This window comes from Protopterus annectens, chromosome 9.part0 (genome assembly GCF_019279795.1).
Source record: "Protopterus annectens isolate FY-2018-M chromosome 9.part0, PAN1.0, whole genome shotgun sequence".
NCBI classification, from domain to species: domain Eukaryota; kingdom Metazoa; phylum Chordata; order Ceratodontiformes; family Protopteridae; genus Protopterus; species Protopterus annectens.
In genome coordinates, this window is record NC_056743.1 from 826439162 (window position 1) to 826465662 (window position 26501).

The 26501-nt window shown below is 39.2% G+C and overlaps 1 protein-coding gene across 1 annotated transcript in view; it reads left to right on the top strand.

Annotated features, from left to right (window-relative positions):
• PNPLA6 (patatin like phospholipase domain containing 6) overlaps nt 1-26501 on the top strand; it is a 1368928-nt gene that overhangs the window by 93904 nt on the left and 1248523 nt on the right. Inside the window, exon 2 of the mRNA XM_044083495.1 lies at nt 15430-15522. Coding sequence (XP_043939430.1) covers nt 15469-15522 — 54 coding nt within the window. The 5' untranslated portion in view covers nt 15430-15468. The remainder of the gene's footprint in view (nt 1-15429; nt 15523-26501) is intronic.

Below are 26501 nucleotides of genomic sequence, written 5' to 3' on the forward strand. Positions count from 1 at the left end.
AAGACATTTCACATACAATACAGAATTTACATTAATAAAGACATTTAGTACATATTATTAGCAGTTTATACAAATGGTGAAAAAACAGTACATAAGTAATCATTCTCAAATCAAAGATATTATACAAGCAATACAGAGTATATACATGAGAACATTCCATATGAGTAGTTTTCAACTAGCAAAATTTATATAGGACACTTCATGCAGTGGGTGCAAAGCAGATATAGGAATTAATTAGAGACTTAAGGAATGGGTAGTGGAGATTATTCTGGAGCTGTTAGAGAAGATAGAAATGTCTTCTGAAAATATAGCTAGGGAGTGGGATAACATTAAGGTGGAGTTTAAAAATAGGGTGGAAATAAAAGAAAGGGAGCTATGGTTAATAAGTAACAAGAATTATTTAGAGGGACTGAGAAATGTGAAAGTATTGCAGGATAGGGGGAATCTTGCAGAACAATAAGAGGATCAACTGCAGAATGCTAGGCAGAAAAAAAAGGATTACCTTGATAATATGCACAAGCTTAGAAAGATTGCAGTTAAGCAACTGCTTTTTGATAATACTAGAGCGCAAAAAACTTTTAGCTCAACAACTCAGGCAACAGAAAGTAGAAAGGGTTGTCGCCAAACTTAGGGAGCCTATAACAAAGAAGATAACAAGAGATCCTTTAGAGGTATTAGAAATATTTTGGAAATTCTGAGAGTGTCTACAAAGCAGAGAAATATGAAAATCAAGAAGAGATACAAATGGAAATGTTTATGAAAGAATTAAACATACCAAGGTTAGATATAGATGAGGCTCAATTACAAACAGAATAGCAGGACAGGAGATACAAATTGTGATGTATAACCAATCTACAGGAAAGTCCCCAGGAATAGATGGTATTCCTGTAGAAGTATGAAAGCTGGGAAGAAAAAAGCTGATAAAGATCTGGAAGGTTTTGTGTAACAATATCTTAAGAGGAGAAGTACCACCGTCCTGGAAGAAAGCAGTGGTATTTGTAATAACTAAAGAGGGTAAGGATCCATCAGATCCAGCATCATACAGGCCCATTTCAATACTAAACCATGATAATGAAGTGTTCATGTCTGTAATAGCTAAATGAGTGGCAAAAGTAATGCCAAAACTGATAGCTATGGATCAGTGTGGTTTTATGGAGGGGAGGCAACCATTTGACAACATTGACAGAACATTGATGATCCAGAGGGAAACCGAATGTAAGAAAAATGCCAATGTTGTTGGTGGGTCTTGATGCAGAGAAAGCATTTACCAGAGTAAGCTGTGACTTTATGTGCAGGGCAATGGAAGCATTTGCATTTCCTGAAAAAAATTATAAGGTTGATTAGAAGGATATATGTGGGATCTGAGGCGAAAATTAAAGTGGATGGGGTCCTCTCTGATAATTTCTGCTTGAGCAGAGGAACCTGGCAGGTGTGTCCTCTTTCCTTTATTATTTGCATTATATTTAGAACCATTGGCAAAGAAAATCAGGAGCTCAGAGATTCACAGATATAATTGGTATGGTAGTCAAGAAAAGCTGACTTTATTTGCAGATGATCTTATTTTGTACCTGACAAAACCAGAAAAAGACATTAGTGTTGTGAAACATTTTGAGACAGTTTCAAATCTTTTCAGGATGCAAAATGAATGAAGCTAAAACAAAGGCAGTAGCAGTAAATTATGTACCTGCATATGAGGTGGTTCAGGAATACCTATATTGATAGGGACATGACAAAATGTAATATTTGGGAATATGGATTAAAAATGATTCTAGTGTAGCAGCTAAGGATATGTGGGAAGAGACTAAACAAAAGATAATACAAAAAAACATGAAAATGGAAGCTTTGTTATATGGATAAAGATAGTAAGATACAAGCAGTTAAAATATTTTTATTCCGTTTAGTCTTGTACACAGCTCAGGCATATTTTTATCAACCAGAGGAGAAGTTGTGAGTAGCAATAAGTTGTGGGTAGCAATTAATAAAGAGCTGAAGGACTTTATCTGAGAAGGGAAGATGGCAAGAGTCAAGTGGGATAAGCTGATTCTTCCAGTAGAACAGGGCGGATTGGAATTACCTAATCTGAAAGGGTATTTCAGAGGTACACAGTTAAGACTCATACATAGCAGAAGCAGAAAGCTGTAATTCAAAGTGGAAATGGATGATGATGAGACACGGGGGAAGCTCAAGAAACAAGGAGAGACTGGGATTTTGGATGCAGGTCTTTAAGGAGAACAACAATAATCATGCAGAGTTTTATATCCATAAAGCCGAAGAAAGTATTCTAAGAAATAAACCAACACAGGAATAGAGAAAAGAGACTCTGATGATAGCGATGAATGCAGTTAGGGATGCAGACAATAGGCAAGAGGGGGGGGGGTCAGAACTTTTTGGAGAAAACTGACAAAGGAACCAAGGTATTGGGAGCAAATAACTGGAGAAGGAAAGATGGTAGAATGGGAAGACACCAAGAATTTATTTGGACTTCAGTTTAGGGATTGCCTTCCGTCTCCGGGATTAATATCAGAGTGTAGGCAAAGAGAATGAGATAGGGGGGTCCTAAATGAAAGACCAGCACTGGTAGAGTTTTAATAGAATCTAGAACAGAAGCTGCCATTAAAAAAGGAATAATTAGTAGAGCATATAAAATATTGCAGGATAACTGTAAGAATCAATCAGAGGAAGTTTGAAAGGGATTGGGAAGAGAGATTGGATAAGCAATTTACAAAGAAACAATGGGAGGATATATGTATGTCTCCCAAATATGCAACAAAGTCTAGAAGAGTTAGGATTTTTGCCTGGAAATGTTTACACAGATATTTGTATACACCAAATAGATTCCAAAGAATGTTTCCTCAGGTAGACAGTAAATGCTGGAGGTGTAAAGGGGAAGAAAGAGGTAATTGGGAACATATTTTTTGGGAGTGTGGTGAGTTGGTGGACTTTAAGGATTCCTTGCGGGATGCAGTGTTGAATATGCTGGGTGGGCAGACTGGTCTGACTAGGGAGATTATTTTTCTAAGCTATGATACAGAATGGGAATTGCCTAGACATGGTAAGACCTTGCTTTGTCTAATAATGTTGGATGCCAAAAAAGTAATTACTAGAAAATGGAAATCAAAATCTAAACCAACTATACTGGAAGTAGTGAATATAGTAAGAGAGATAAAACAACTATGAGATCTTTTGAAAAGGGTAGGAGCAAACTACATAGGAAAAATATGGAAATTGTGGGAACAGTACATACAAGGGAGGAGTGAGGCCTAAAAGGCAACAGGACTTAAATGAGCTATGTAATGTTTGAGTGAGAAAGATTGGGTAGATTTTAAGTAATGTATAATGTTTGCAACTGGGAGTGTGTCAGTATGGTTTATGATGTAAAATGCTTGTGACTAGGATTATGTTGGTGTGGTTTATTGTCATTTATATAAATGTATGATTGCCTATGTAGTAAGTGATGGTTTAATGAAGATGTTTCATGTTTAAAAAAAAGCAAGAATTGAATAATTTATGTAATATTGCTTAGGTTATATGATGTATAGCAATACACGGGAAGTATAAGTTATGTTAATATGGTTTGAGTACTAGCTGAAAAAGCAACAAAACTACAAACTGAAGTAAAAGCCACAAAAGTTCAACAGCTTACAAACCCTGTTCTGTTCAGATGATCTGATTAAGTATTGTGGTGGAACAAAACGGAAGCTCTAGTCTTATTTTAAATATATTTTTTTCTTAAAGAGGTTTGTTAACGGTCGTATCCATTACACAGCATTTTCTGGAGGTTTGCGTCTTGTTTTTCTGAACAGACCGGAGTTTGTAAGTTGTTGAACTTTTGTGGCTTTTACTTCAGTTTATATTTTCTTACTTTTATATGAATGTAAATTTGCCTATGTCACAAGTGATAATTCAGTAAAAGTGTTTGGAAAAAAAAGTATAAAATGAGTGTATATACTAATTGTAAAACAAATATAGAGTACTTTACTGTGCTTAGATATGGACTAAATGTTAATGCCCTCCAGGCTTGGCATTATAGTGGAAATAAGGAGCCTTCCAGGGGTATAGGAGCCCACTGCCTGTGGTGATTGAGCCTCAGACCACCACTGGGTGGTATGTTATTTACCCAGTTAATGCCCATCCTGTTGGGCATTATCATTTCCACAATGAACTGTTCTCTCTTAAGACAGTATGTATCTATTGTTTATGCTCTTCCTGTGACATTCTCGTGTGTGGATGACATAAAACCCATGTGTTTAACAAAACCGAGAGCCTGCTTTTCATTAAATGGTTGTCCATTTTGTTTTCACAAAATGTGTGGTATACTTAAAGAAAGCATTTTATCCATGATTTGGGTAACAGCATTTGAAGATGCTGTCTTATGTTGTACAATTCCTCCCGAGACCGATTCAGCTTTTTTGAGAGGTGTTCTGCTGCTGAAGGCATTTGGTGCGCTTCCCCCAGTTCTGCCTGGAGTCACTCGCTAGCTGGCCAGACTAATTCCTTCCTCCTCCTCTCCTGGCATGGGGAGCTAGTGGAACTTATTACTTAGAAGAGGAGGCCGGGAAACCGAACAAATGGTGTCACAGCACTTCCAACATAAGCCCCAGTACAAGTCAGGATAAGCCAGTAGGCAGCACTTTATCCAGTAAAGAGTTTGGTGGCTGGAGCCTGGTGGTGGCTGCAGCCATCGAGGGAGAGATGAGTCTGTCCATCCGCCTAATAAAGATTCTAGGGCCGATGGATTTAGTATGGCGGCTTTCCATGCGGTCCTCGGCTTTTTGAGCCATTTCTGAACGTCTGCAGAGGATCTTACCAAAGAGTTGCAGGCAGCACCCTCAGAGTTAAAGAGTTGGCAACTGTCTCCAGGGTTTTGACAGAAGCGCAACCTAACAACGTAACGCTCGATTGCCCTAACATCCATGTTAAACTGTCCATGAGGCTGATTTCCATGAGGCTGGAGAAGACTTCAGCGTGCTGCAGCACTTGGGGAGTGCTCTTCCATATGCTCGTGCTGAGCCGGCCTGTGCTCCTACTTGGAAGCCGGCAGAAGCCATTCTACAGTTTTTACATTTGGCGCCCCAGACGGTGCGCCCCAACCGCCCAGAGACCCTTACCGGTGTGAACAAGAGGATGCAGATCTCTTTTGTCACCCCAACTAGTTTCCCCCCCCAAGTCCCTACCCCAAAAGAAGACAGTGGTTTTAAAACCCAAGAAAATGTGGTTGAGAAACTTCAGGGAGCTTTGCCAGGCACAGGAGGGAGGGGCAGCAGAGGAGAAAGAGGGGGCAGAGGGAAAAGAGAGAGTCTGCAACATCAAGGTGACAGGGATACACTCCCTGGTAACCTGGTAAACTTTCAGCACTCCTGAGGAGGAGGCCCGGAGTCCCTGCTCAGTCGGCAGTAGAAACAGAAAAAGCAGCCCTCACCCTCAGGCCTTATAGTAACTACAGACAAGTGGGTAAAGCGTGGTTACCAGAGGGTTACTCCATACCCTTCCTATCCTATCCCATTCCAAAGAAAAGACTCCCCGCCGCCACCACCGGTCAACTACTGCAGGCCAGAGACTATGTTCTTCAACTGTGTAAAATTGTTCATAGGGAGCAGAGTAAACACACGTCAATTAATAATGATTCTGCCCCCCAGAAAGGATATATTATGCAGACAGACTCATACGCTTCTACTCTTGTCAAGGAAATCTCCTGCAAAACTAGTTCTGAAGGGGGACCCTGGATTCTGGAGATTCAGCCAGATCTATTGACTTGACTCAGGGTTCCCCATCCCCATCGCTCCTGTCACTCAGCTCCAGCTAGCTTGGCTGCTTCATTCTTAGCCAGGTCTGATCTTTCTTTTGTTGTCACCAGCAGTATATTATGTATTAGTGGCTTAAAAAAGCTTAACACTATAATAGTAATAGCAAAAAGCGGTTTGTATAATGCAAGACAATTACACACCATGTTTTAGCTCCTTTGAATAAGATATTAGAGTTCTTCTTCTTAGACTTATTTCATCAGGGTGCTTCTGCTGCCTCTCCTGCTAGTTCAATTGGCTGCCATTTAGAATTTTGTGTGGGGAAGAATGTGGAGCTCCTGTTATGGCTCACAGACTTTGTAAAGCCTTTTAAAGGAGTTACCACGGTCAGACGCTACGCCACCTATCTAAATTACTTTTTTGCTATCTAAACTTATGCCCTCTTCTTTGAACCTGCCTCTTTTTGTAAAATTTTGTCCTGGAAAACTCTCTTTCTGGTAGCCATTACTTCCTTTCTGGTAGACTTCAGGTCTCACTTCAGCTCCATCCATCAAGCACAGCTATTTGATCTTTCACTCTGACAGAGTTTCTCTTTTCTCCTTCCTCCTTCCTCCTTAAAGTGTTCCATTAATTGAAAATATCAGTCCATGAAATTACCCATTTCTTTCAAAAAAAACCACTCCAACAAATGGAGTGTATGTTACAATTTAAGAGATGTAGACACAGACATTTGATTATTTGGAAAGAGAACAAAAGATCACAGGAACAAACTCAATAGTGGCTTTTTTTTTTTGAGGAAAAAAAAGGACTTGCAGTTACCAAAAAACTCTCTTCTTCTAGCAGTTGTTGTTGTTATATCGTCTACGATTCTGCAGAGCAGATCAAAACACAACTCTACCAAACCACAAGATGATATGACAAGATCGACATTGGCTTTTCTTGGCTCATGCAGCTCTGCCTCCTGATGCCTATTTCAGACTGTGCTACCTGGTCAGCCACACATACATTTATTTCTCATTATAAAGTAGACAAGGTTTAGAGGACAGGCACTTTGGTTTCCACTGTGCTCAGAGCGTCCTCCGTGAGTTCCAGGATCAAGGAGCTTAGGGCGCGATGCCTTGCCAGAAGCATTTTTGCTACTATTGTTATTCTGGTACATAGTTGTACACATATAATGTTTATATGTGTGTTGTGATATGTATGTGTGTGTGTAAGCATGAATGTGCTTTTATGTGATTTTTGCTTGCAGCAACCAGATCTGAGGTAAAGGCAGAGGGTTACTTGCCGTTCTGCATAGCCTTGAGTCGTAGTCTCTATGCATGTCTGCATTTGGAAACTCTGTTGTTCAACATTAGGCCCAAGCTGTTTGGGTCCAACCCCCAATGACCAACCAACATTCGAAGTTGAAGGATGCATTGCATAAACTGTCAAAAGCTTGAGAGGAGCATGTTATGAAGAGAGAAAAGTAAAAACTTTAATGTATAATCTTGACATCAGTTTAAAATTCTGAAAGTTAAAGTAGCAGAATACACTTTCTTCTTCAACTTGTCCAAAGCTTTCCCATCCTTATCAGAGGGAGTGGAAGTAGCAGCAGCAGTGTGTATTTAGCAGCAGAAGTTTTGCATAAGGAAATCTGTGCTTGATCTGCTTTATGATTAGAAAGCAAATACTTATGAGTCTGATATACCACGTGTAAGCTGTCAGACCTCTTGTGAGCAAGAGACTGACTGTCGTGTAAACTAGAAGCAGTGAGAAGAAGCATTATGCAGGCAAAAATGGAAGAACAGCTGCAGATTCGGGTATACCCAGCTTTAATAAATCATAATACATTGTGCCATAGGAGTTTCATCCTGTTCCCACTGCAAACATCTCTTTCATCTTAGATAAAGGCTCAGAAAATGATAAATCTTGAAGACAGAAATGTGAAGACACACTTTCCTCAGAGTATTCAGCTTGAGAAGAAATTATTGAAGTATAAGCATATCCCTGCAATGCCCATTTTTCTGACCAAAAATCCTGACGAAAGGGAAGGCAGAAGAAATGCAGAAGTGAGTTCTTCAGTAAATCTTCCCTGTCTGTAGAAATAGAAACAGGAGAAAGGAAGGTTTTCCTAGCAGTCACAACATTTTAGTGAGAAAAACAAATTTAGTAGAAGGTTTTGCCCAACAGTGGACTTAACTACCCATCTTTGAAGGATCAATAGCTGACCAACAGTTCCGCAGGGCCTTCTGAATGAGTGCACTTCGAAAAGAAAGTTATGATTATTTTTTTTTGTGTTCTGTTGTTTTAAACAGAGCTCCTCTTGAGCTCCAGGCAGTGTGTGTGGAAGCAGCCCTTTAGCTTTGAAAGCTGGCTAGTCAGTGGGGGTAAGATGCAAATAGCTTAGGCTACTGCAACAGTGACCTAATAGAGCATCTACTTGTATAGTAACTTCACTTACACAGTCTGTACTTTTGTGTCATTGAAATTCATACATCTCTTGTTTGTAAGAAGTGAGGTGTGCATAGGCTGGTTCCCATGAAAGTAAACCTCTTTTCCTGAGGATGTTCTCGTTTTATTGTTTTGTGGGTCTTTTGAATGTTTTTATGCCCTGGACTTCATTCTTTAGGGGTACTGGTTATTCCTTCACAATTTACTGTACTCTGCTGAAAATCAGTATATTAATCTGTCTCCTGTACAAAGGTGACTTGGGTGTGTATTTCATGTTCTTTTCATCAGCTGCATGTAATATCATAGTGTATTGTTGGCAGTTCTATATCTTTCAGAATACTGCCTTCATTTTGTACATTGTGGACCAAAGGCTTTTTTCTTACTGTCTTAATGAAACAGTGGCAATACTAGTTGGTTCAGTAATACTTTCATAGCATATATTAATTTGCTTATTTTATCTTTAAGATAAGACTATGAGACTGTCTTTCTCAGAAACTTTAATCAGTCAAATGTTTACGCTTTTGTTTTGTAGGCCTGACAAGTACATTGAAGACATTTGAAGCAGTGTATGCATTTTACTGCTGCAGACTTCTCTGTCTAGCCTTGCTTCTCTTGTCTATGCATAGTAAAAAGTGAGCTAAATTTATTTATTTTTAACTAAATTGACATGGTGGCTTTTGCTATGAAAATGCTTGAAACCCTTTTTATCTGTGAGCGTAATGCTTTTATCCATTTGTGAATTATCTAGTTCACACTGGACAAATCAGCATCATGAATATCTGATGCTAACTTCACAGAGTTATGGCAGAATCCTGCTTGGTTTCCAGTGCAAGCTTTATGCATCAAAAGGTGGGGAAAGAAATCTGGAAGCATCACTTGGTCCGCTGCAGTCATTCAGAGGACTTTTACTGATTATAACTTTTCTGCCTTGGAGGGATTGGCGGTTATCTGAAGGTGTTATTTCTAAACCTTACAGTTTTCAATGGTGTTGTTTATATAGAAGACCCTAATATGCACCAGGACAGCATATAAATTATAAAGCGGTACAGTTAAAGGAGTGTGCTTGTGTTCCGATATCCTTACCCTTCTGGAGCTAACCACAGTTCAACTGCTTCTTTTTCTCTAAGGTAGTGGTAGTGGTCTTTGTGGCCTATTGATGGGAACAAGTCCCTGAATCTTGGCTCTGTCTCAGCCCTGAAAAGTGCCTGTATATTGGAAACATGATATCACCATGTCTCATAGAAGTTCAGTACTCCCAGAACCAGTGCACTGCATTGCTGCTGTGCCATCTTGTATCCTTTACTTTCTTGACAGTTGATTTCACTACTTACTGACACCATAATGCACACACACACACACACACTCATTTATATATTGTTTGCTTTCCATTTTTTAACTTTTCATTTTCTTTTGCATATGTCTGTAATATTTTGCCCACCATTTCTTGAGTCACTGTGAAATATTTATTTTAAAAAGTTCAAGTCTCCAGCCACTTGTGAGGGTGGTTGAAGTTCAAAAATTTCTTTCTCTGTGATTTTACCTTTTATAAAATATTTTGTTAGCCTTTCAAACATCCGGCACTATAATTATAGCAACATCTTTGAGAGCAAGGTGGGAGACAGGTGTGATGGGTAAAACTAGAAAGAAAGCCATATAAGAGTAAATGAACAGTGCAACAAAATGTCTGTACTAATTTCTTCTGGCTGTTTGATTGTACTGCTCAGTTTCAGGACATTAGCAGCAACATGGTCTCTTCTATCTGCGACTCAGCTGTCTCCAGCTAACATTGTTTTAAACCCTTAGAGTGATCACACATAGCTCCATAGCATGTGTGATAACTGCGTAACACAATAGTACAAATCACTAGCTAGACAGGGGTCTAATCTCAGATCTGCCAAATGAGTGTGTGTGTATGTTGGTAAGTAAGCTCAGGCTTACTCACTGCCAAGCCTTATTTGACCTAATTATTGTGCTAATTTTGAAATTGTGATGGTTGTGAATAACAATGTACTCTCTGCAGCTCTGAGTTGTATTAACACCAGCCTGTTTGCATCTTGTGTGATTCTGAGTAATTTAGCTTTGGGCAGATACATCACTCATGTATATGTGGGAATTAATACAGGCTGGAAGACCTTCCAACTGTAGGACATCAGTGGAGACTCTGTAATTCGCTACTGGACTGAAGCACATCACTGGTGTCTCTAATTGGCTAGTGAATGATAAGACATCACTGGAGACTCTGTAATTGGTTAATGTCATGTCCTGCAGTACTTATGTCAATCTTCTGTGGCTTCTCTCCAGCCTTTCCTTTGATAATTACAAAATAAAGCCTTCTCTGTAAAACAGTCCTTTTTGCCTTTCTTCCTTACTCAGCTGATACTGACACATTTTTTTGCCATTCCTACACTGAAAACTTTTGAATAAGGTTTCTATTTATTACAGATGTTTGCAAATCTCCCATGGTCTGACTCAGCAGACTTGAGGTTCACCAAGGAAAGTGTGTATTTTTTTAGAGACGGTTAGCACTCTTTTTCAGTGAGGCAACAAATCTGATTTACTAGGAAGTCAAACCTTTACCTCAGACTTTGCATTGTAACTAGAATGCAGACAGCTTTCAGCTGGTGGATCCACGTTTGAATACCAAGTTGTACCAATACAGTGCCCATTAATGGAGCACCAAATAAATATTCTTTACCAGACTACCTTGTGCAAATATGTTACACCAAATTAAAAGGATAGGTTGTGTTATATGCCTGAAACAGGGACATTATTAAGCATCTGCAGAATGTTGATGGCAGTGGTACAGATCTTACTAACCCCAAAATCAGGTGACCTTTGCTGACATAATTCTCTTTTCAAGTGTATCCTCCTCTCTGGGGGTCTCATGGTCGTTTGATTGGGGTAGTGGGATCCCACCAAACATACCTTTAGCACAATCCTCCTCCTTCACTGGGCACCAGGTGTAGTGCTAGCTTTCTTTGCTAGTTGGTTAGCCAACTTTTTAAAGATGAATCCAGACTGTTTATTCAGGCAGAGCCTTGTCTTGTGGCAGATTTGTACTGAATGCTTTGCTTTTTTCAAGATGGAAACACTGCAGCTATAGCAGGCTGTATGCATGAGACTGAATTGCCCTTTTATAATTTACATTCTCAGTCTTGCACGGGTGGATTAACACACATCAGCACAGAATAGCCATTTTGAAATGTGGCCAGTCCATTCATAGTAAGTGTTTTTAAGAAGAGATAAAAAATGGGTAGAATGCCACAATATATTCCATATAAACTGCCCAGCCTCTTCCTGATGGTGACTGAATGTAATTTCTTTAAAATCTGTTTATTATGCCAGAACCATCCTTCAGATAAGATGTTAAACTGAGATCCCTTCTGCCTGACCTGGTGATAATATGGCGAATGTGAAAGATCCCATGGCACTTATCAAAAAGTGGATAGGAATTTTCCTGCTGCTCTGGCCAATTTTACCATAGTACATGTGAATAAAAGAAAAGACTTTAGAAATAATAAATGACTGCATGTAGAGCAGCAGCAAATGTACATCGAGTTTTCTTATTACTGTCCCGAATGACATCATAGGGTTATACTGGCAAACATTACTGAACGGAGTAAGTAGCTGTCTCAGAAAAAAATGAAACACTTCTCTGAATTTGGCTATAAACATGAGTTTACTGGTTTGGTTGAGGTATGCTGTTGTTAGTTTGGTGTAGAATCCCAAGTAATAATTTCTGAATTAGAGTTTGCGTAACTGTAATTGTCTAGTAGGAGGTCAGTGGTAAGCATTAATAGTAACCATTTCCAGAAACATGTCATATGCATTATTAGCAATGTAAAGTAATGTGTTTGTTGCAGTAAGTGATGTTTGTTACACTCTCATATACGCAAAGCCTTCTGCTGCCTGCTGACCATCAGACTTCAGTATCAACTGCTTCTCCTTTACCTCATGGTAAGAAATTACTGTGCAAGACATCATGCAATACAGCATTGGGATTTTCTCTTGACTGGCCTAAACCTTCCCCCAGGTGGATGATGTGGTCACTCATGTCACAGTGGGGGAATTCTGCACTGTCACATGGCATGTTTACCCTCCCACACATATCCCCTGAGAATTACTGTCACCAACTGGGATCGCCAACCCCATATGCCTATGTCTTATTGCCATTGTATACTGCAGACGCACAAACATTTGGCTAGCCAGGACCAGAATATCCCTCCAAGATGAGAGAGCTAACAACAAAGTTGTTCACTCTTGCCACTCCCTGCCTGGCTCTTACAAAGCCAAAGTTACTAATCTGTCTCAGATTATCAAGGCTTTATCCCTGTATGCCACAGAGCCAGGTTGTAAAGGCTGTAGTTTAGTGAAAATTTTCTCCCTTAGTTTCTGCTGTAAATGAGCTTCATTGCCTCATGTGACTAACCCCATTAAAATGAAGTAAGTCAGTCAGTCAGGTTTACTTTCTGGATTTTCGCTATTGAGCAAGTAATCAGTAGATTAATTATTGTATGAGGCTAACATGTAGGCATGAAAATATGTATTGATATGATTAGTGATACAAATGTATATCCGCAGTGGTGCAGCGGTAGCGTTGTTGCCTCACAGCAAGAGGTTCTCCCGGTCGATTCTCGGCTGGAGTGCGGGGAGTGCCTTCTGTGTGTCAGCATGTCCTCCCAGCGGTTGGGTGGGCGTTCGAAAAACATGCGTAAATGGGTGTGCCTTCGTTGAAGGTTGAACGTAGAGCTGGCACCTCAGCGTTTGTGAAAATCTACTGCCAATTATTAGCGGACCGGAGTTCCGCTGTGGCGACCCCTAACCGGGAAAAGCCGAAAGACAACAACAAGTGATACAAATGTATAGTATTTCTTATAATGTGGATTTGCTTTTTTCTTGAACTCCCTGCTTGTTCATGTATAACATATTTTGCAGTAGAGAAATAAATTATAATGGTAGCTTTAAAGGTTATTGTTACAAAACATAACAACAGACTGTACACCCAAGCTTTATGAAAGCCAGCTGTCAGTGTACAAAGTACAAATGAGTGGGTTAATAATCTATTAAGTGTCTTAATGGCAGCATTTCACACCTGTCAGGTTGAGTGATTTTGCAAACTAAACTATTAAACTAAGATGTGCTTGGATATCATTCTGAAATTCAGCAGCAGCAACTTATTTTAATTTCTTGATGGTGACCATGTAAATGCCATTTAACTTGTGTTACCCATTCAGGGGAATCTTTCTCAATTTTTATGTTTCACAACAATGTGTTTAATATGTGAATGTATAAAGTATATTTTTGTACACTTACATTGCAAGTCTTGAACTTTTACAATTTTATTTTGAAGTATAATGTTTTATCAGAAAAAAATTACATTCTGCTGGCAATGTGCACAGAGGGGGAAAAAACCTTGCTGGCAGTCCAGTTGACCAGAGTTCTACTAAGTGACCCAGCTGCTGGAGGGGATGAATAGTGAGTGGCTGATTCCAGCTCACCCATTCCAGGGAGTGGATCATACCTCGGTTGGCTTCACAACACCAGGCCGCTGGCGAAGGCTGGCTGTGGCTACTAAGATAGTGTCAAGGATCTGGGATCTATGCTTACCAAATGGCATTTGTGCTCTAACCAGGAAGCTTGTTCAGAAGAATGCTTGGCATTGGTCCAGCACTGGGAGTTCATGTTGTGCAGGGTTAGACTAATTGAAATCTGTTCAAGAGAAAATCCACATTCTTTCCATGAGTGAGCCATGTATGCCTTCATTGTAGGTGAAGGGGACACCAGGACGGGCCTGATGACAGTGCCTGTAGTCAGCTGCCCCAACAGGAGAGCTCAAGACTGGTGGGAATGGGCTTGTACAGACATGAGGGGAGGTGGAAATTAAATGACTTACACTCGACATCGGAATGCATACGTCAGAGGTTTATGAAAGCTCATAATTATGAAAATAACCCAAGTAGAACTTGCAGAATTGTATTTTCAGGTGGTGTGTCTCAATTTTTCTGACTGACAAAAATAAATAAATAAATAAATAAATAAATAAATAAATAATGGCAGGTACCAGTTTTGATGTTGATGTGGTTAACTGTTTCTCACAAATTTTGATGGGATGATGAGGGAGTGGTAACACCCTTTGTACCCTTCTAAAGCTAACTGGATCAACTTATCAGACAAGAACCACAGGATAAACACTGAAAACAGAATTTTGCTCTTCTGCGGTTAACTGAAAAAATAAATAAAACAATAAATAAGTGTGCACTGGTTAGCGTTGTCACCTCACAGCAAAATATTTCCGGTTCACTTTTTAGCTGGAGCACCTTCTGTGTTGAGTCTGCATATCCTCCCTGCATCGGGTGAACGTTAAAAAAGATATGCAGGTAGGTGTGTTTGTGTGTGTGTGTGTGTGTGTGTGTGTGTGTGTGTGTGTGTGTGTGTGTGTGTGTGTGTGTGTGTGTGTGTGTGTGTGTGTGTGTGTGTGTAGGCAGGCTGGGCACCAGGCTGGCAACTTCATACCATAAAAATCCACTGCCAGTCAAGAGCGGACCAGTGATCTGCTGTGGTGACCCCTAACCAGGAAAAGCCTAAAGACTTAATGAAGACCAGATTAAACATGTGATAACTTCATTATACATAGCTGTACCAGTAGGTTTTTATATTTCCAGTGCTCATCCATTCTGTGAAAGATTCGTAAATATTTATTTCATATTCAGTGTAGGCAGATCATCCTAGCTGAGAGATGTCTGGTTCTCTAGCCTGATACTTCTATGAGCTTCATATCCAAGGCATGTTTTCTTTAGAAAATTCTGGGCAAGCACATGACTTCAGTGATTACACAGTGTACTGAAAGGAAAAAAGGAAAATTACTGCAGAGAAATGTTTTTAAGCCTGTAGTTTTGTGATGAAATAAAGGCAGGTGTGGCATACTCCAGATGTTTACATTTTCTTAATCAGTTGGACAACAGATGACTCTAGGAAGGTGGTAATTTTCAAGAGAACCATCAGAGAGTTAACTGCCCAGTGAGTTTTTGAAAACTAGAAAGTCTGTCAGACACGTATAGCATTTTGTACTTCACTGAAAGCAGAAGTTGTACAGATATTGTGGAATGAACATTGGGATAAACATGGAACATATCTTGAGTGCCTAGTACAGTCTATGTCACAAATTACTGTGCATAAGGTTTGCTTTTTGAGTCTGGAGGCTTGTATTTGCTGTGACGTATGGAACTTGAAAGTTGTCAAATTCTTTTTCTTGTCACAGGCCACCTTATGGAATATTGTCAGAAGAGAAAGTTTGAGAATGGGGCAGAGTGAAACTGAATATACAGCAGAGCATGTAACTGGACTTTGGCTGGTAAGAACCATTATAAAATATAAACAGGAAATATTGTGTAATGCATACCAGACACATCCTGTGTTTGAAGACTGAGTTACTTGGGTAGGTTCAAGATATGGAGTTTTATTCAACAGGTAGTGTGATGGTAGATCAGCCTTTCTTTAAAGTTAATAAGGATGTATCTGGAAGGGAATTTGTGAGCACTTGGACAGAACTGAGGTTTTTTTCCTGGTAGAAATTATGGTGAGATTGTTCAGCAATGAACTCTGAAACAATTGAACATTTTCCTGATATGGTAACTATTAATCTTTCAGAAGAAAATAAATGTTGAAATTGGTTTAGAAAAGGTGTTGGATTGGTTTAGCTGTACCAGATATTCCTTGTTTTTTAAGACTGTTTGCATTATGGAACTTGAACACTGCAGTTTCTTTCACTGTATTGAAATATATTTATCTTCTAGCATTGAAATTGATAGAAAGTATAGGATTCTGGTTCATTTTTATGTAAAGTTGTTTTAGCCAGACATTATGAAAGCATTTACTTAACGCAATATAGGTGTTTAAAAAACTATCACTTGTGACATAGGCAAATTTAACATTTATATAAAAGGATTCAAATTGTATTAACAAGTTCATATTTACAAACATTATACACCACATGTATTGTTCTATACAATGTGATCAAACCAACATTACATAAATTGTTCAATTCCTGCTTTCTGTTAAACCTCATTCCTCCGACAAAACTTTTTTCTGCATGTGTTGTTCGCACAATTTCAATTTTTTTCTATGTAACTTACTCGTACCTTTTCAAAAGATTCCAGTTACTGTTCTTTTATCTGTTACAATATTCACTACTTCAAATGGGGTTGGTTTAGGCTTTGATTTCATAGGTTCATAGGATGGTACTCTGCTATCGCCCCTAGGGCCTGTACAAGCCTAGCCATAACAATTCCCTTGCTATTTCTTCCCGCAGTATTTACTTCCCTGGACCCCTGTCTAGCAGGGCGACTGACGTGATCCCCGGGGTGAATTTCCTATCTCCTGTCCAATCGTCAAGGTTCCTTTTGAAGAGGGCCAAAGAGGCGCTCTGATTGACGTGTATGGGCAGTCTATTCCAGAGTCTGAGGAATCTCTGGGTCAGGAACCTGTCCCTCCAGCATGTTTTGTTCATTGTGATGACAAGGTTTTGATACCTGGAGCATGTGGCTCTGAGAGATTGGAATTTCTTTAAGTGTAACATGTCCAACAGCTCTGGGTTAGACATGGCCTTGTATGTTAAGCATAGATTGCCTATGAGCAGACGATATGCGACAGAGTATAGCTGGAGTTTTTTTTCAGACGGTCAGCATAGGGCATCTGCTTTAGGCCTGTGATTCTTTTAGTGAGGTATTTCTGCAGCCTTTCCAGTTGTTGTAGATGTCTTGAGAGGTACATACCAAATGGGGTGTTGTATTCTATAATGGGTCTAATGAGGGATGAGTACAGTGGGACGATGACCTCCTTTTTTTCTGGATGAAAAGCCCTTAGTGATGAGGTGTGCCACATAGAAGGATTTCCTGAATGTTGTGGAGATGTGGTTATCGAAGGTGAGACCACTGTCCACCTGTGTCCCTAAGTCTCTTATCACACTTTCGGTGTTTAGTGTACTGCCACCTATGTGGTAATTCACAGGTACATGTTTTTTCCCAAAGGAGATAACTATACATTTCTTGGCATTGAGCTTGAGCCCATGGCTCTGACACCAAACATCTGTTTCTGTAAGGCCCTTTTGTAGAATATCCACATAATTTGGGTTTTCAGTAATGGCTCCCAGTTTATTTGCATTTTCTAGTTATTGCTTTTTTTGGCAGCCAGCAGAATTAAACTTAACAAGGCCTTACTATGTCCAGACAGTTCAGATCCTGTGTCTAAGCTAAAAAAAATAATAATTTTCTCACCCAGTATTCCTGACCGAGTGCTCTGTAGGGAATTTTAAAAGTCTGTCAACTCATTACACTCCGAGAACATATGCTCCCAGGTATCTGTTTCCTCCACATTGCACTTCTGACATTTGTCATCTACCTGAGGAAAATTTTTTAGAGTCTGCTTGGGGTATAAAAGTACCTTTGCAAACACTTCCAGACAAAAATCCTAAATCTTCTAGATTTTGTTGCATCTTTGCAAGCCCATACATATGTCATCCCAAGTGTTTACTTATTTTTAATATTTTAATGAGGTGTAAACTAAGATTATTGAGTAAAATGCCGACTCAAAATTGTAAATCTAGACCTATCATGATTTAAATTTAATTTACAAATGCTATGCCATTTATAAATAATATGATTATGCAGATAAAATCAATCCTGTCAATATCATGATTAAAAAACAGAATAAGAATTTAAAAGGAAGAAACTTGAATAACCATAAACAAAGAAAATACCCTCATAACTAGTATTGTAGAGATATTTAACTCTTATGACATTATTTTCCTTATATATGTAGCCTAGAATTTGATAGCAGAAGTCTACAGTTTATTAGGTATTGTTTGGAGTAGTCACTGATTGGGTCTTTTAAGGTTCCCAAAGTGTTGACCAAGAAGTTTTCTACAAGTCATGCTTTTCTGCTAGTCCTTCAGGAAAAAATGCTTGAACTGAATGGCATCAGTGCATTATGGAAAGGGAAGCTGCAGAGCTGATTGAGATATGGTGGGGCAGATGGAGGTGAAGCTGCTTAAGGCTGTTTGTACCATTTTACAGACTAGGCTGACTACAAAGCCTTCTTCCACTGACATATTAAGTATTGTGTTATGTAGTGTTTGAAATAGTAATGTAATTTCCAGACAATTATTTCTCATTCTGTTAGTCATCATTTTTGTTTTGCTTATTGAATTTTGATAGTACCTTCTGCATTTACATTTAGGGAGTTAAATGTTTCTGGAGAGCATCTGAAGTATTATTTTAAGAAAGTAAGGAAGTAGAATTCTGATAGGATGCACTTTTTGATTTAGCTTTTAATTTAGTTATATTTAAAGTGTTCCAAAACTGCAGTAAATAAGCAGCTGGGTAGTCACATAAAATGTTCATCATATTGATCATTGCTTCAGTAGCCTTAGATATATGGGTTATGTCTTCCAAGCATAGAACAGCTGGCCAGCTTTCAAAGCTTCGAGATACCTTCTGTGCACCCAAACTATCAACTAAAAGACACGTTTGGTCACAAAGCCCTTCAGAGCTTCACTGCTGCTGAAGAGAACACCCCTCTGAGGTTTTCGAGGACTGGCAGTTGGTTTTTGCTGCTCCTTTGCTGGGCATACACTCTCCCTTTGGGGAAACAATTTCCATTTTCTTATTTTTGCTGCTGTTTTATCATTTCTTATGGAAACTTATTTTAAAGATTTGGAGTGTTGTGTTTTAACAGACTGTCATGAGGCTGCAGCTTACTTTTAAATGGAGAGCCCATTTTTACTATCAGTTTAAAAGTGGTAAAAAAAAAAAAACTGAAAACATTTTTTCCGTGCAGAAGTTGTATTTATTTTATTTTTATGGGTCTGGCATAGTGTTTTAAAGTGCTTTTTACTGTGTTTTTCTGTTGGTAAAGTAACTTTTGTAGACTGGTAGTGTTCACTGGCATTTTTTGCTGCTCTTCCTTAGGAACGAGTACTATTTTTGGTTTAACCATGGAAAAGACTACAGGTCTGATCTTTGGTCCTTCTTCCAGCCACAAAAAGAAAGTTAAATAAACAGCCTTTGACACCACATCAGGCTAGCAGTTTGCCTCAACCACAGGTGGGACTTTGCTGTGGCCATTTGTTGTACCTCCGACTACTCATCTTTTAACCATCTATCCCTCTGGTGCAGCACATACAACTGCTAGGGACTGTGGTTAGCCGCATGCTCTCCGGCTGTTGGGGTTCCCTCAGTGGACAAGAGAAAGCTACTCATGCCGGTCCTGGGAAAGGGAGCAGGGAAGTTTTTGGTGCTTTGTCAGAATGCTGTACCCATCCCTGAGAAAGTTGCTGCTGCCATAACACAGTTGACCCCATTTTTCTTGTCAAAAAGAATCAGAAAGCCAAGCATGTATTGACTTCTCCTCAGATTCCTTTGGCTAGGAATAGTTTACTGGGACTGGGTCAGAATTTAATTAAGGCTATTGATCCTTCTTGTAAAGTAGTTTCATATATTTTATTTCCTGAAGAGATTAACATTTCTGAATCTGAACAGGAAGATGCAGGGAAGTTTTTTATTACTCAGATTTCTGATTCAGACTCAGAAGAGAGCTCAGTTTTTGATTATCCTTGTGGGGGCTTCTCTTTCTCTGAGACTGTTTCTAGAAATTGCTAGTGTTTTCAGTGGAGCAACACTGAGGTTTCCCAGCCCCTCAGAAAATACTGTGATTTGTTATAGAAGGATTCCCAGATCCTACACCCATTCCTCCTGTTCTGTCAGCTTAAGATGATGTGTGTATTACTGCCTGCAGTTTTCCTTGTAGTCAGCCAACTGTCCCTAAAAAGGCAGATGGAATGTGTAAGGTTCCTCAGTATTTTAAATTTTTATACACTATTCACAAACCTGACCCAGCAACTGTAACTCTAGTTGATTCCACTTCTGCTAAACACACAGTCAGTTCCAAGCCTACTCTTTCTGATAAGAGTGGGAAAATTATTGAAGTAGGTGAGGAAAAGTTGCAGTTTTGATTTTTCAGATCTCTGAATTATAAGGGTTATAGATTAAAATTTTTTATCTGCAGTTTCTTCTTGTGAGGAAAATCTGCTTTAAATAACTTAGTTTTTCCTATTGCACAGATCAGTACTTCAGGTCAATACTCATTGTTTACTGGGTGTGTATAATTCTGATACTTCTTCCACGGCTGTGGCCACTGGTACTGTTTTGAAGAGGTTTGCATGGCTGCATTCTCAGGACCTCTCAGATGAAGAGAAATGAGATTTTAAATTCGACACTGAGTAGAGATTTAGGGTTTCCCCCACATGCTACAGAGATGATAAAAAGTTTGATGGAATGGGCAGGCTGATCCAAGGAATCTGTAAGATTTTTCATCCCTCCTTTTCAAAAATTTCCAAGGGATTTTCTGTCTCCTCAACCATTTTTTAAACACCTTTATTAAATTATCACTTGTAACATAAGCACACTTTTATTTATGTAAAATGAATCAAACTATATTAACAAGTTAAAATTAGCAAACATTATGCTTCACATATATTCCTATATATCATATAATCTAAGCAACATTACATAAATTATTCAATTCCTGCTCCTTTTTTAAACAAGAAACATCTGTATTAAACCATCAGTTACGACATAAGCAATCATACATTTATGTAAATGAAAACAAACCACACCGACACAATCCTAGTTGCAAGCATTTTACATCACAAACCATACTATCAGACTCCCAGTTGCAAACATGATACCTCACTTATAATCTACCCAATAGTTTTTGGTCTAACATTATGTAGTTTATTTAAGTCCTGCCTTCTTCTTAATCTCATTCCTCCCCTGTATGTATTGTTCCCACAATTCCCATTTTTTTCCTATGTAGTTTGCCTCTACCTTTTTCTGAAGATCTCCGTTCTAGTTGTCTAGTTTTTATCTTTCTTACAATATTCACTTCTTCTAATATAGTTGGATTAGATTTTGATTTCCATTTTCTAGTAATTGCTTTTTGGCAGCCACCATAATTAAAGACAGCAAGGCCTTACCATGTCTAGGCAATTTCTATTCTGTATTATAGCTCAGAAAAATCATCTCCCTCGTCACACCAATTTGCCCACCCAGCATCTCCAACAGTGCATCCCACAGGGAATCCTTAAAGACTGCCAACTGATTGCACTTCCAGAAAATATGCTCTGAATTCCCTGTTTCTTTCCCTTCACACCCCCAGCATTTGCCATCTACCTTAGGAAAATTCTCTGAAGTCTACTTGGGGTATAAAAATATCTATGTAAACATTTCCAAGCAAAAATCCTAAATCTTCTAGATTTTATTGCATATTTGGGAGACATACATATATCCTCCCATTGTTTCTTTGCAAATTAATTATTCAATACTTTCTAACCTCCTCTGATTGATTCTTATAGTTATCATGCAATATTTTATATGCTGTACTAATTATTACTTTTTTATGGCAGCTTCTGTTCTAGAGTCTACTAAAAACTCTACCAGTGCTGGTCTTTCATTTAGGACCCCATATTTTTTTCTCTTTGCCTATACTCTGATATCAATCCTTGATGGGGAAGGCAATTTCTAACCTGCAGTCCAAATAAATTCTTGGCGTCTTCTCATTCTGTCATCTTTTCCTCTCTAGTTATTTGCTCTGAATGCCTTTGTTCCTTTGCCAGTTTTCTCCAGTAATTCCAGCCCCCTCTTTCCTATTGTCTATATCCCTAATTGCAGTCATCCCTATCGACAGAATCTCCTGTCTCCATTTCTGTGTTGGCTTAGTTCTTAGAATACTTTCTGCAACGTTATGGATAGAATATTCTGTCTGATTATTGTTATTCTCCTTTAAATGCCTGCATCCAAAATCCCAGTCTCTCCTTGTTTCTTGAGCTTCCCCCTGTTTCAACATCATCCCTTTCCGCTTTGAGTTATAGTTTTCTGCTTGTGCTGTCTACTCATCCAGTTTTAGTTGTTGTATCTTTCGGCTTTTTCCCTGTTAGGGGTCGCCACAGCGGAACTTCAGCCTGCTAATGATTGGCAGTAGATTTTTACGTACCGAGTTGCCAACCCTGATGTACAACCTTCAACGAAGGTATGCTCATTCACGCATGTCTCCACACAGAAGACGCTTTAGCTGAGAATCGAACAGGACAACTTTTTAATGTGAGGCGACAATGCTACTGCAGCACTACCACCGCGGTGCAGAATAAACAGTCGCAACAAAATATAGGTTAACATATATTTAAAAAGAAATGGCAAAGAAGTTCCAAAAAGAAGTCGTGAATCTCCCGAAACCAAGGACAGTACAACAAGCTTGAATGACTATTCAGGAGACCTTGTGTCTTCCCTCCGACCCTCTCCTCCTTTTTTTATTCCAGAAAGTCTGAATTTCTATTTTTATCATTGGAAACAGATTGTTTCAGACAAATGGTTTCTGAAAATCATTCATCAAAATTACAGATGGTAGTGGGAGGAAATTCCCCCCATCCATGGGGTCATTCATCATCGTCCAGATCTCTTGGCTCAACTCATTCACAAGCAATGATAGAACCCTAGTCAGGGAAGGGTTTTTATTCAAGGATGTTCCTAGTGCCAAAGAAAAATCTTGAGTATCGGTTTCAGATCTTTCTTTCCTAAACTGGTTTGTGATAGCCCTCATGTTCAAAATGATGTCACTTCACAACCTTTTATATTTTCTTCATCATTCAAATTTTCTGGTAACACTAGACTTAGAAAAATGCTTATCATCAAATCTGTATTCATCCAGACTTCAGACATTTAAGATTTTGTGTGTCTGGATTACATTATCAGTTCTCTGTCTTACCCTTTGGACTATCCACTGCATCAGAAGTGTTCACAAATTGCCTTGTTCCAGTTATAGCTCTTTGCAGGCTACAGGGAATCCACATTTTCCCCATATTTAGATGACCTGCTTATCTTTGCAGAGTCTTTTTCAGAGTCAGGAATCTCTCTCTGGTGAGAGATCTCTTACACAAGATGGGATTCCAAGAGAACATTCAAAAATCTTTTTTGACTCCTTCACACAGGATTTTTTCCTGGGATGTCAACTAGGCACCTCAGTTCAAAGAGGTTTTCTTCCACAGGAAAAAATAGATCTATATCTGTATCTTTTTCTAAAGTTTTCCACTCAGACTTTGGTGACTGCGAGAGGAATACCTCAGTATTTTGGATCTCATATTCTCTACGATTCTCATGATACCTCTGGCAAGACTCCTTTGGTCCCAACACTAACACCCTTTATATTTTCCAATTCCAGTGTTGTGGTTTGTCAGAAGAGAAATCATTTGGTAGAGACAACAGATGTCCTTTAATCCAGGTCTCCCCTTTTCCTTTCCTGCTCCAGAGCAGTTGGTCACCACAGATGCCACTGACTTTGCTTTGGGAGCAGTTTCAGGAGGGATAAAAGTGTAGGGAATGCTGGACGCAAGAACAGATGCAAGCACATAACTCTCTAGAAGATGCTGGCCCTGACCAAGACACTCATCAATTTGAACAATTTTTGGTCTCTGGGAGCCTATTCAAGTGGTTACAAACAATACCACAGTTTTGTGGTACATCATCAAGCAAGGGGAAAGCTGGTCATGCCCCCTTTATAGACTAGCCATATTAGCTTGGAATATGTCTTCACAGCACAATCCATATCTTTACAGGCATCTTGTATTCCATCAGAGCAAAAAATTGGGTGGCAGATGAGCTGAGCAGGACCATTGCAGATCCCCATGAATGGAAGCTAGATCAGGGAATCTTCTAAGATTTGATTCATCTGTGGGGGAGTTCCTCAAGTTAGACCTCTTTGCATCCTGTCTGAACAATCAACTGGCAAGATTCCAGGACTCCAGGCAACCTGTAAATGGTTCATCTCCCAGGCCCATGCTTGTAATTATTTCATCTCCCAAACCCCTGCTTACACTTATCAAGGCTATCAGAACTTTTCAGAGATTTGGGATGTATGGCTAGACTTAAAAAAAACCTTTTGTTCATTAGCTTAGTAAACCCTTATGAACCTGTAAGAAGCCCTGGGAGACAAATGCCTTTCCTTTTCCTTGGACAGAAATGTCCCTGTATGCTTTTCCAGTCCTTCCACTAATATCCAGGGTACTTCTGAAGATTCAGAAGGAATCCCCAAGGTCATTGGGGTGACTCTTTTAGCCCAGGCAAACACGGTTCTCCCTTCTTTTTGAAATGGCCAGGGGCAGTTACCACATGCTTCCTAACAGACTGGATCTACTCACACAAGAACAGGGAGTGTTTGATGCATCCCAACATCAAGCAGCTTCACTTGACTGCCTGAATTATGGGATCGGAGTTCCTTTGAGGCACCTGTTTATTGAGGATGTGCAAGAGGTATTAATGAAGGCAAGAAAGTCTGCCACTAGAAACTCTTATATTAGCAAATGGAAAAGGTTTTCCAATTGGTTACAACAGAATAATAAGCACATGTTCAGGTCTAGTTGTTCTATGGCTTTACAATATTTATGTGGGTTACTATCCTGTGGCTCTTCTTATTCCTCTGTCAAGGATCATTTATTGTCCATTTCAGCTCGTCTGCCCATAGATTCTCCTCTTTCAATGCAATCTGATGTAAAAATGATTTTGAAAGGGGTTTTACATAAGAGATGTGCAAGAAAACCAGTGTCCCCTCCTTAGGATCTTAATTTTGTGTTAGAGAAGCTGTATTTGAACCAGCTGATTTAGCTGACTTGAGGTTCTTAACACGGAAAACAGTTTTACTGATTGCTTTGACCTCTGCAAGAAGGGTATGTGAATTGCAAGCTCTTATGGTGAGTCAGCCCTCTCTCATTTTCCACAGACAGGGTTTCTTTGAGCATTAATCCTTCTTTTATACCTAAAGTGGTGTCAGAGTTTGTTAAGCCAAACCATCCACATTTTCTTTCCTGAACCTAAAAATGAAGGAGAAGGGATACTCCATACCTTGGATGTCCACAAACAGCTCAGGCACTATCTTTACAGAACTAAATCTTTCAGATCCTTGGATCAGTTCATTTCTTGTGAAGGTAAGAAGGAATGACCTGTGCCAAAACAGACCATTTCCAAATGGTTGTCCAAAGCTATTATTTGCTATCCTCATCATAACAGAGTTTTCCAGGCAGGGTCAAGGCTCACTCCAACATGACCTTGGCTTCATCTATAGGCTTTTTGGAAAGAGTTGGATTCTAGAGGTATTCTAGAAATTACATTTAGTTCTCTGTACATAATTTTCCAAAGCACTATAAACTTGATTCGTTCACTAGGTCCATACAATTCTCCAGGGGCTCCAGAACTCTTTTTCTTATACCTACCAAAGGTAATAAGCTAGGGTAATCTACCCATTTAGCTAAGGCTACTGCAGCCGTGATCAGTATGATGAACATAGTACGGTTGTGTAAGTAAACTTACCATAATGGTAGATGTTGAAATGATCACTTCTGCCGTAGCCACTCCACCCCCCCTCCTACATCTTTTTTGGTATGATTTTTTATGCCAGGGTGTGGACATTTAATTTTTGTTCCTAACATTGTTCTTTCAGGACTTGGCCTCTTGTCTCAACTGATAAGAAAGCACTGAAAGACTTCATTCTCAAACTTGTCTTTTAGTCATCTAAGTTTGAGCTGCCTAGCAGTTTGAGCACATGAAAGGTGCCCTGAAGCTGGGGAAGTGTGCTGGCTGTTATATCCTTGGCAGGATGTAACCCATTCAACTAAGTCTACTGCAGCAGTGATCATTAGATCTTTGGCAATATGTAACCCATACAGCTAAGCCTACTGCAGCAGTGATCATTAGATATTTGGCAAGATGTAACCCATACAGCTAAGGCTAATGCAGCAGTGATCATTCAAACATCTATTGTTATGCTAAGTTTACTTACACAACTGTACTTTATCATATTAAAAATGATCAAAGAAACACAAGTGCACAAATAGTAAAAATCTAATTTATTACAGCCATCAGCACTGGTTAGTGTTTTAATTTTCATAAGAGTTTCTCAAACCTTTCTGTAGCATTTTATTTTCAAATCCTGGTTATACTGCTTCACTGCTTTTAAACTTCAGGTTTTCAGTCTGCCTGCTCTGAGGTGTGCAATTGGAAGTTTTAAAATTTAAAGAACATTCTAAACCAAACCATATCTGAACTGTTTCTTTGTTTATGCTCACTCTTAGCCTGTATTGATCTTCATGTATGGACCACCACCACTTATGTGCTTACCATCCTGAAACCCCACATATCCTAACCACGGAATGATGTACCTGGTATTCTTTAACTGCTACCAGAGGGTCTGATGTGATGGGGACCATTGTTCATGCAATACACATTTCATTTT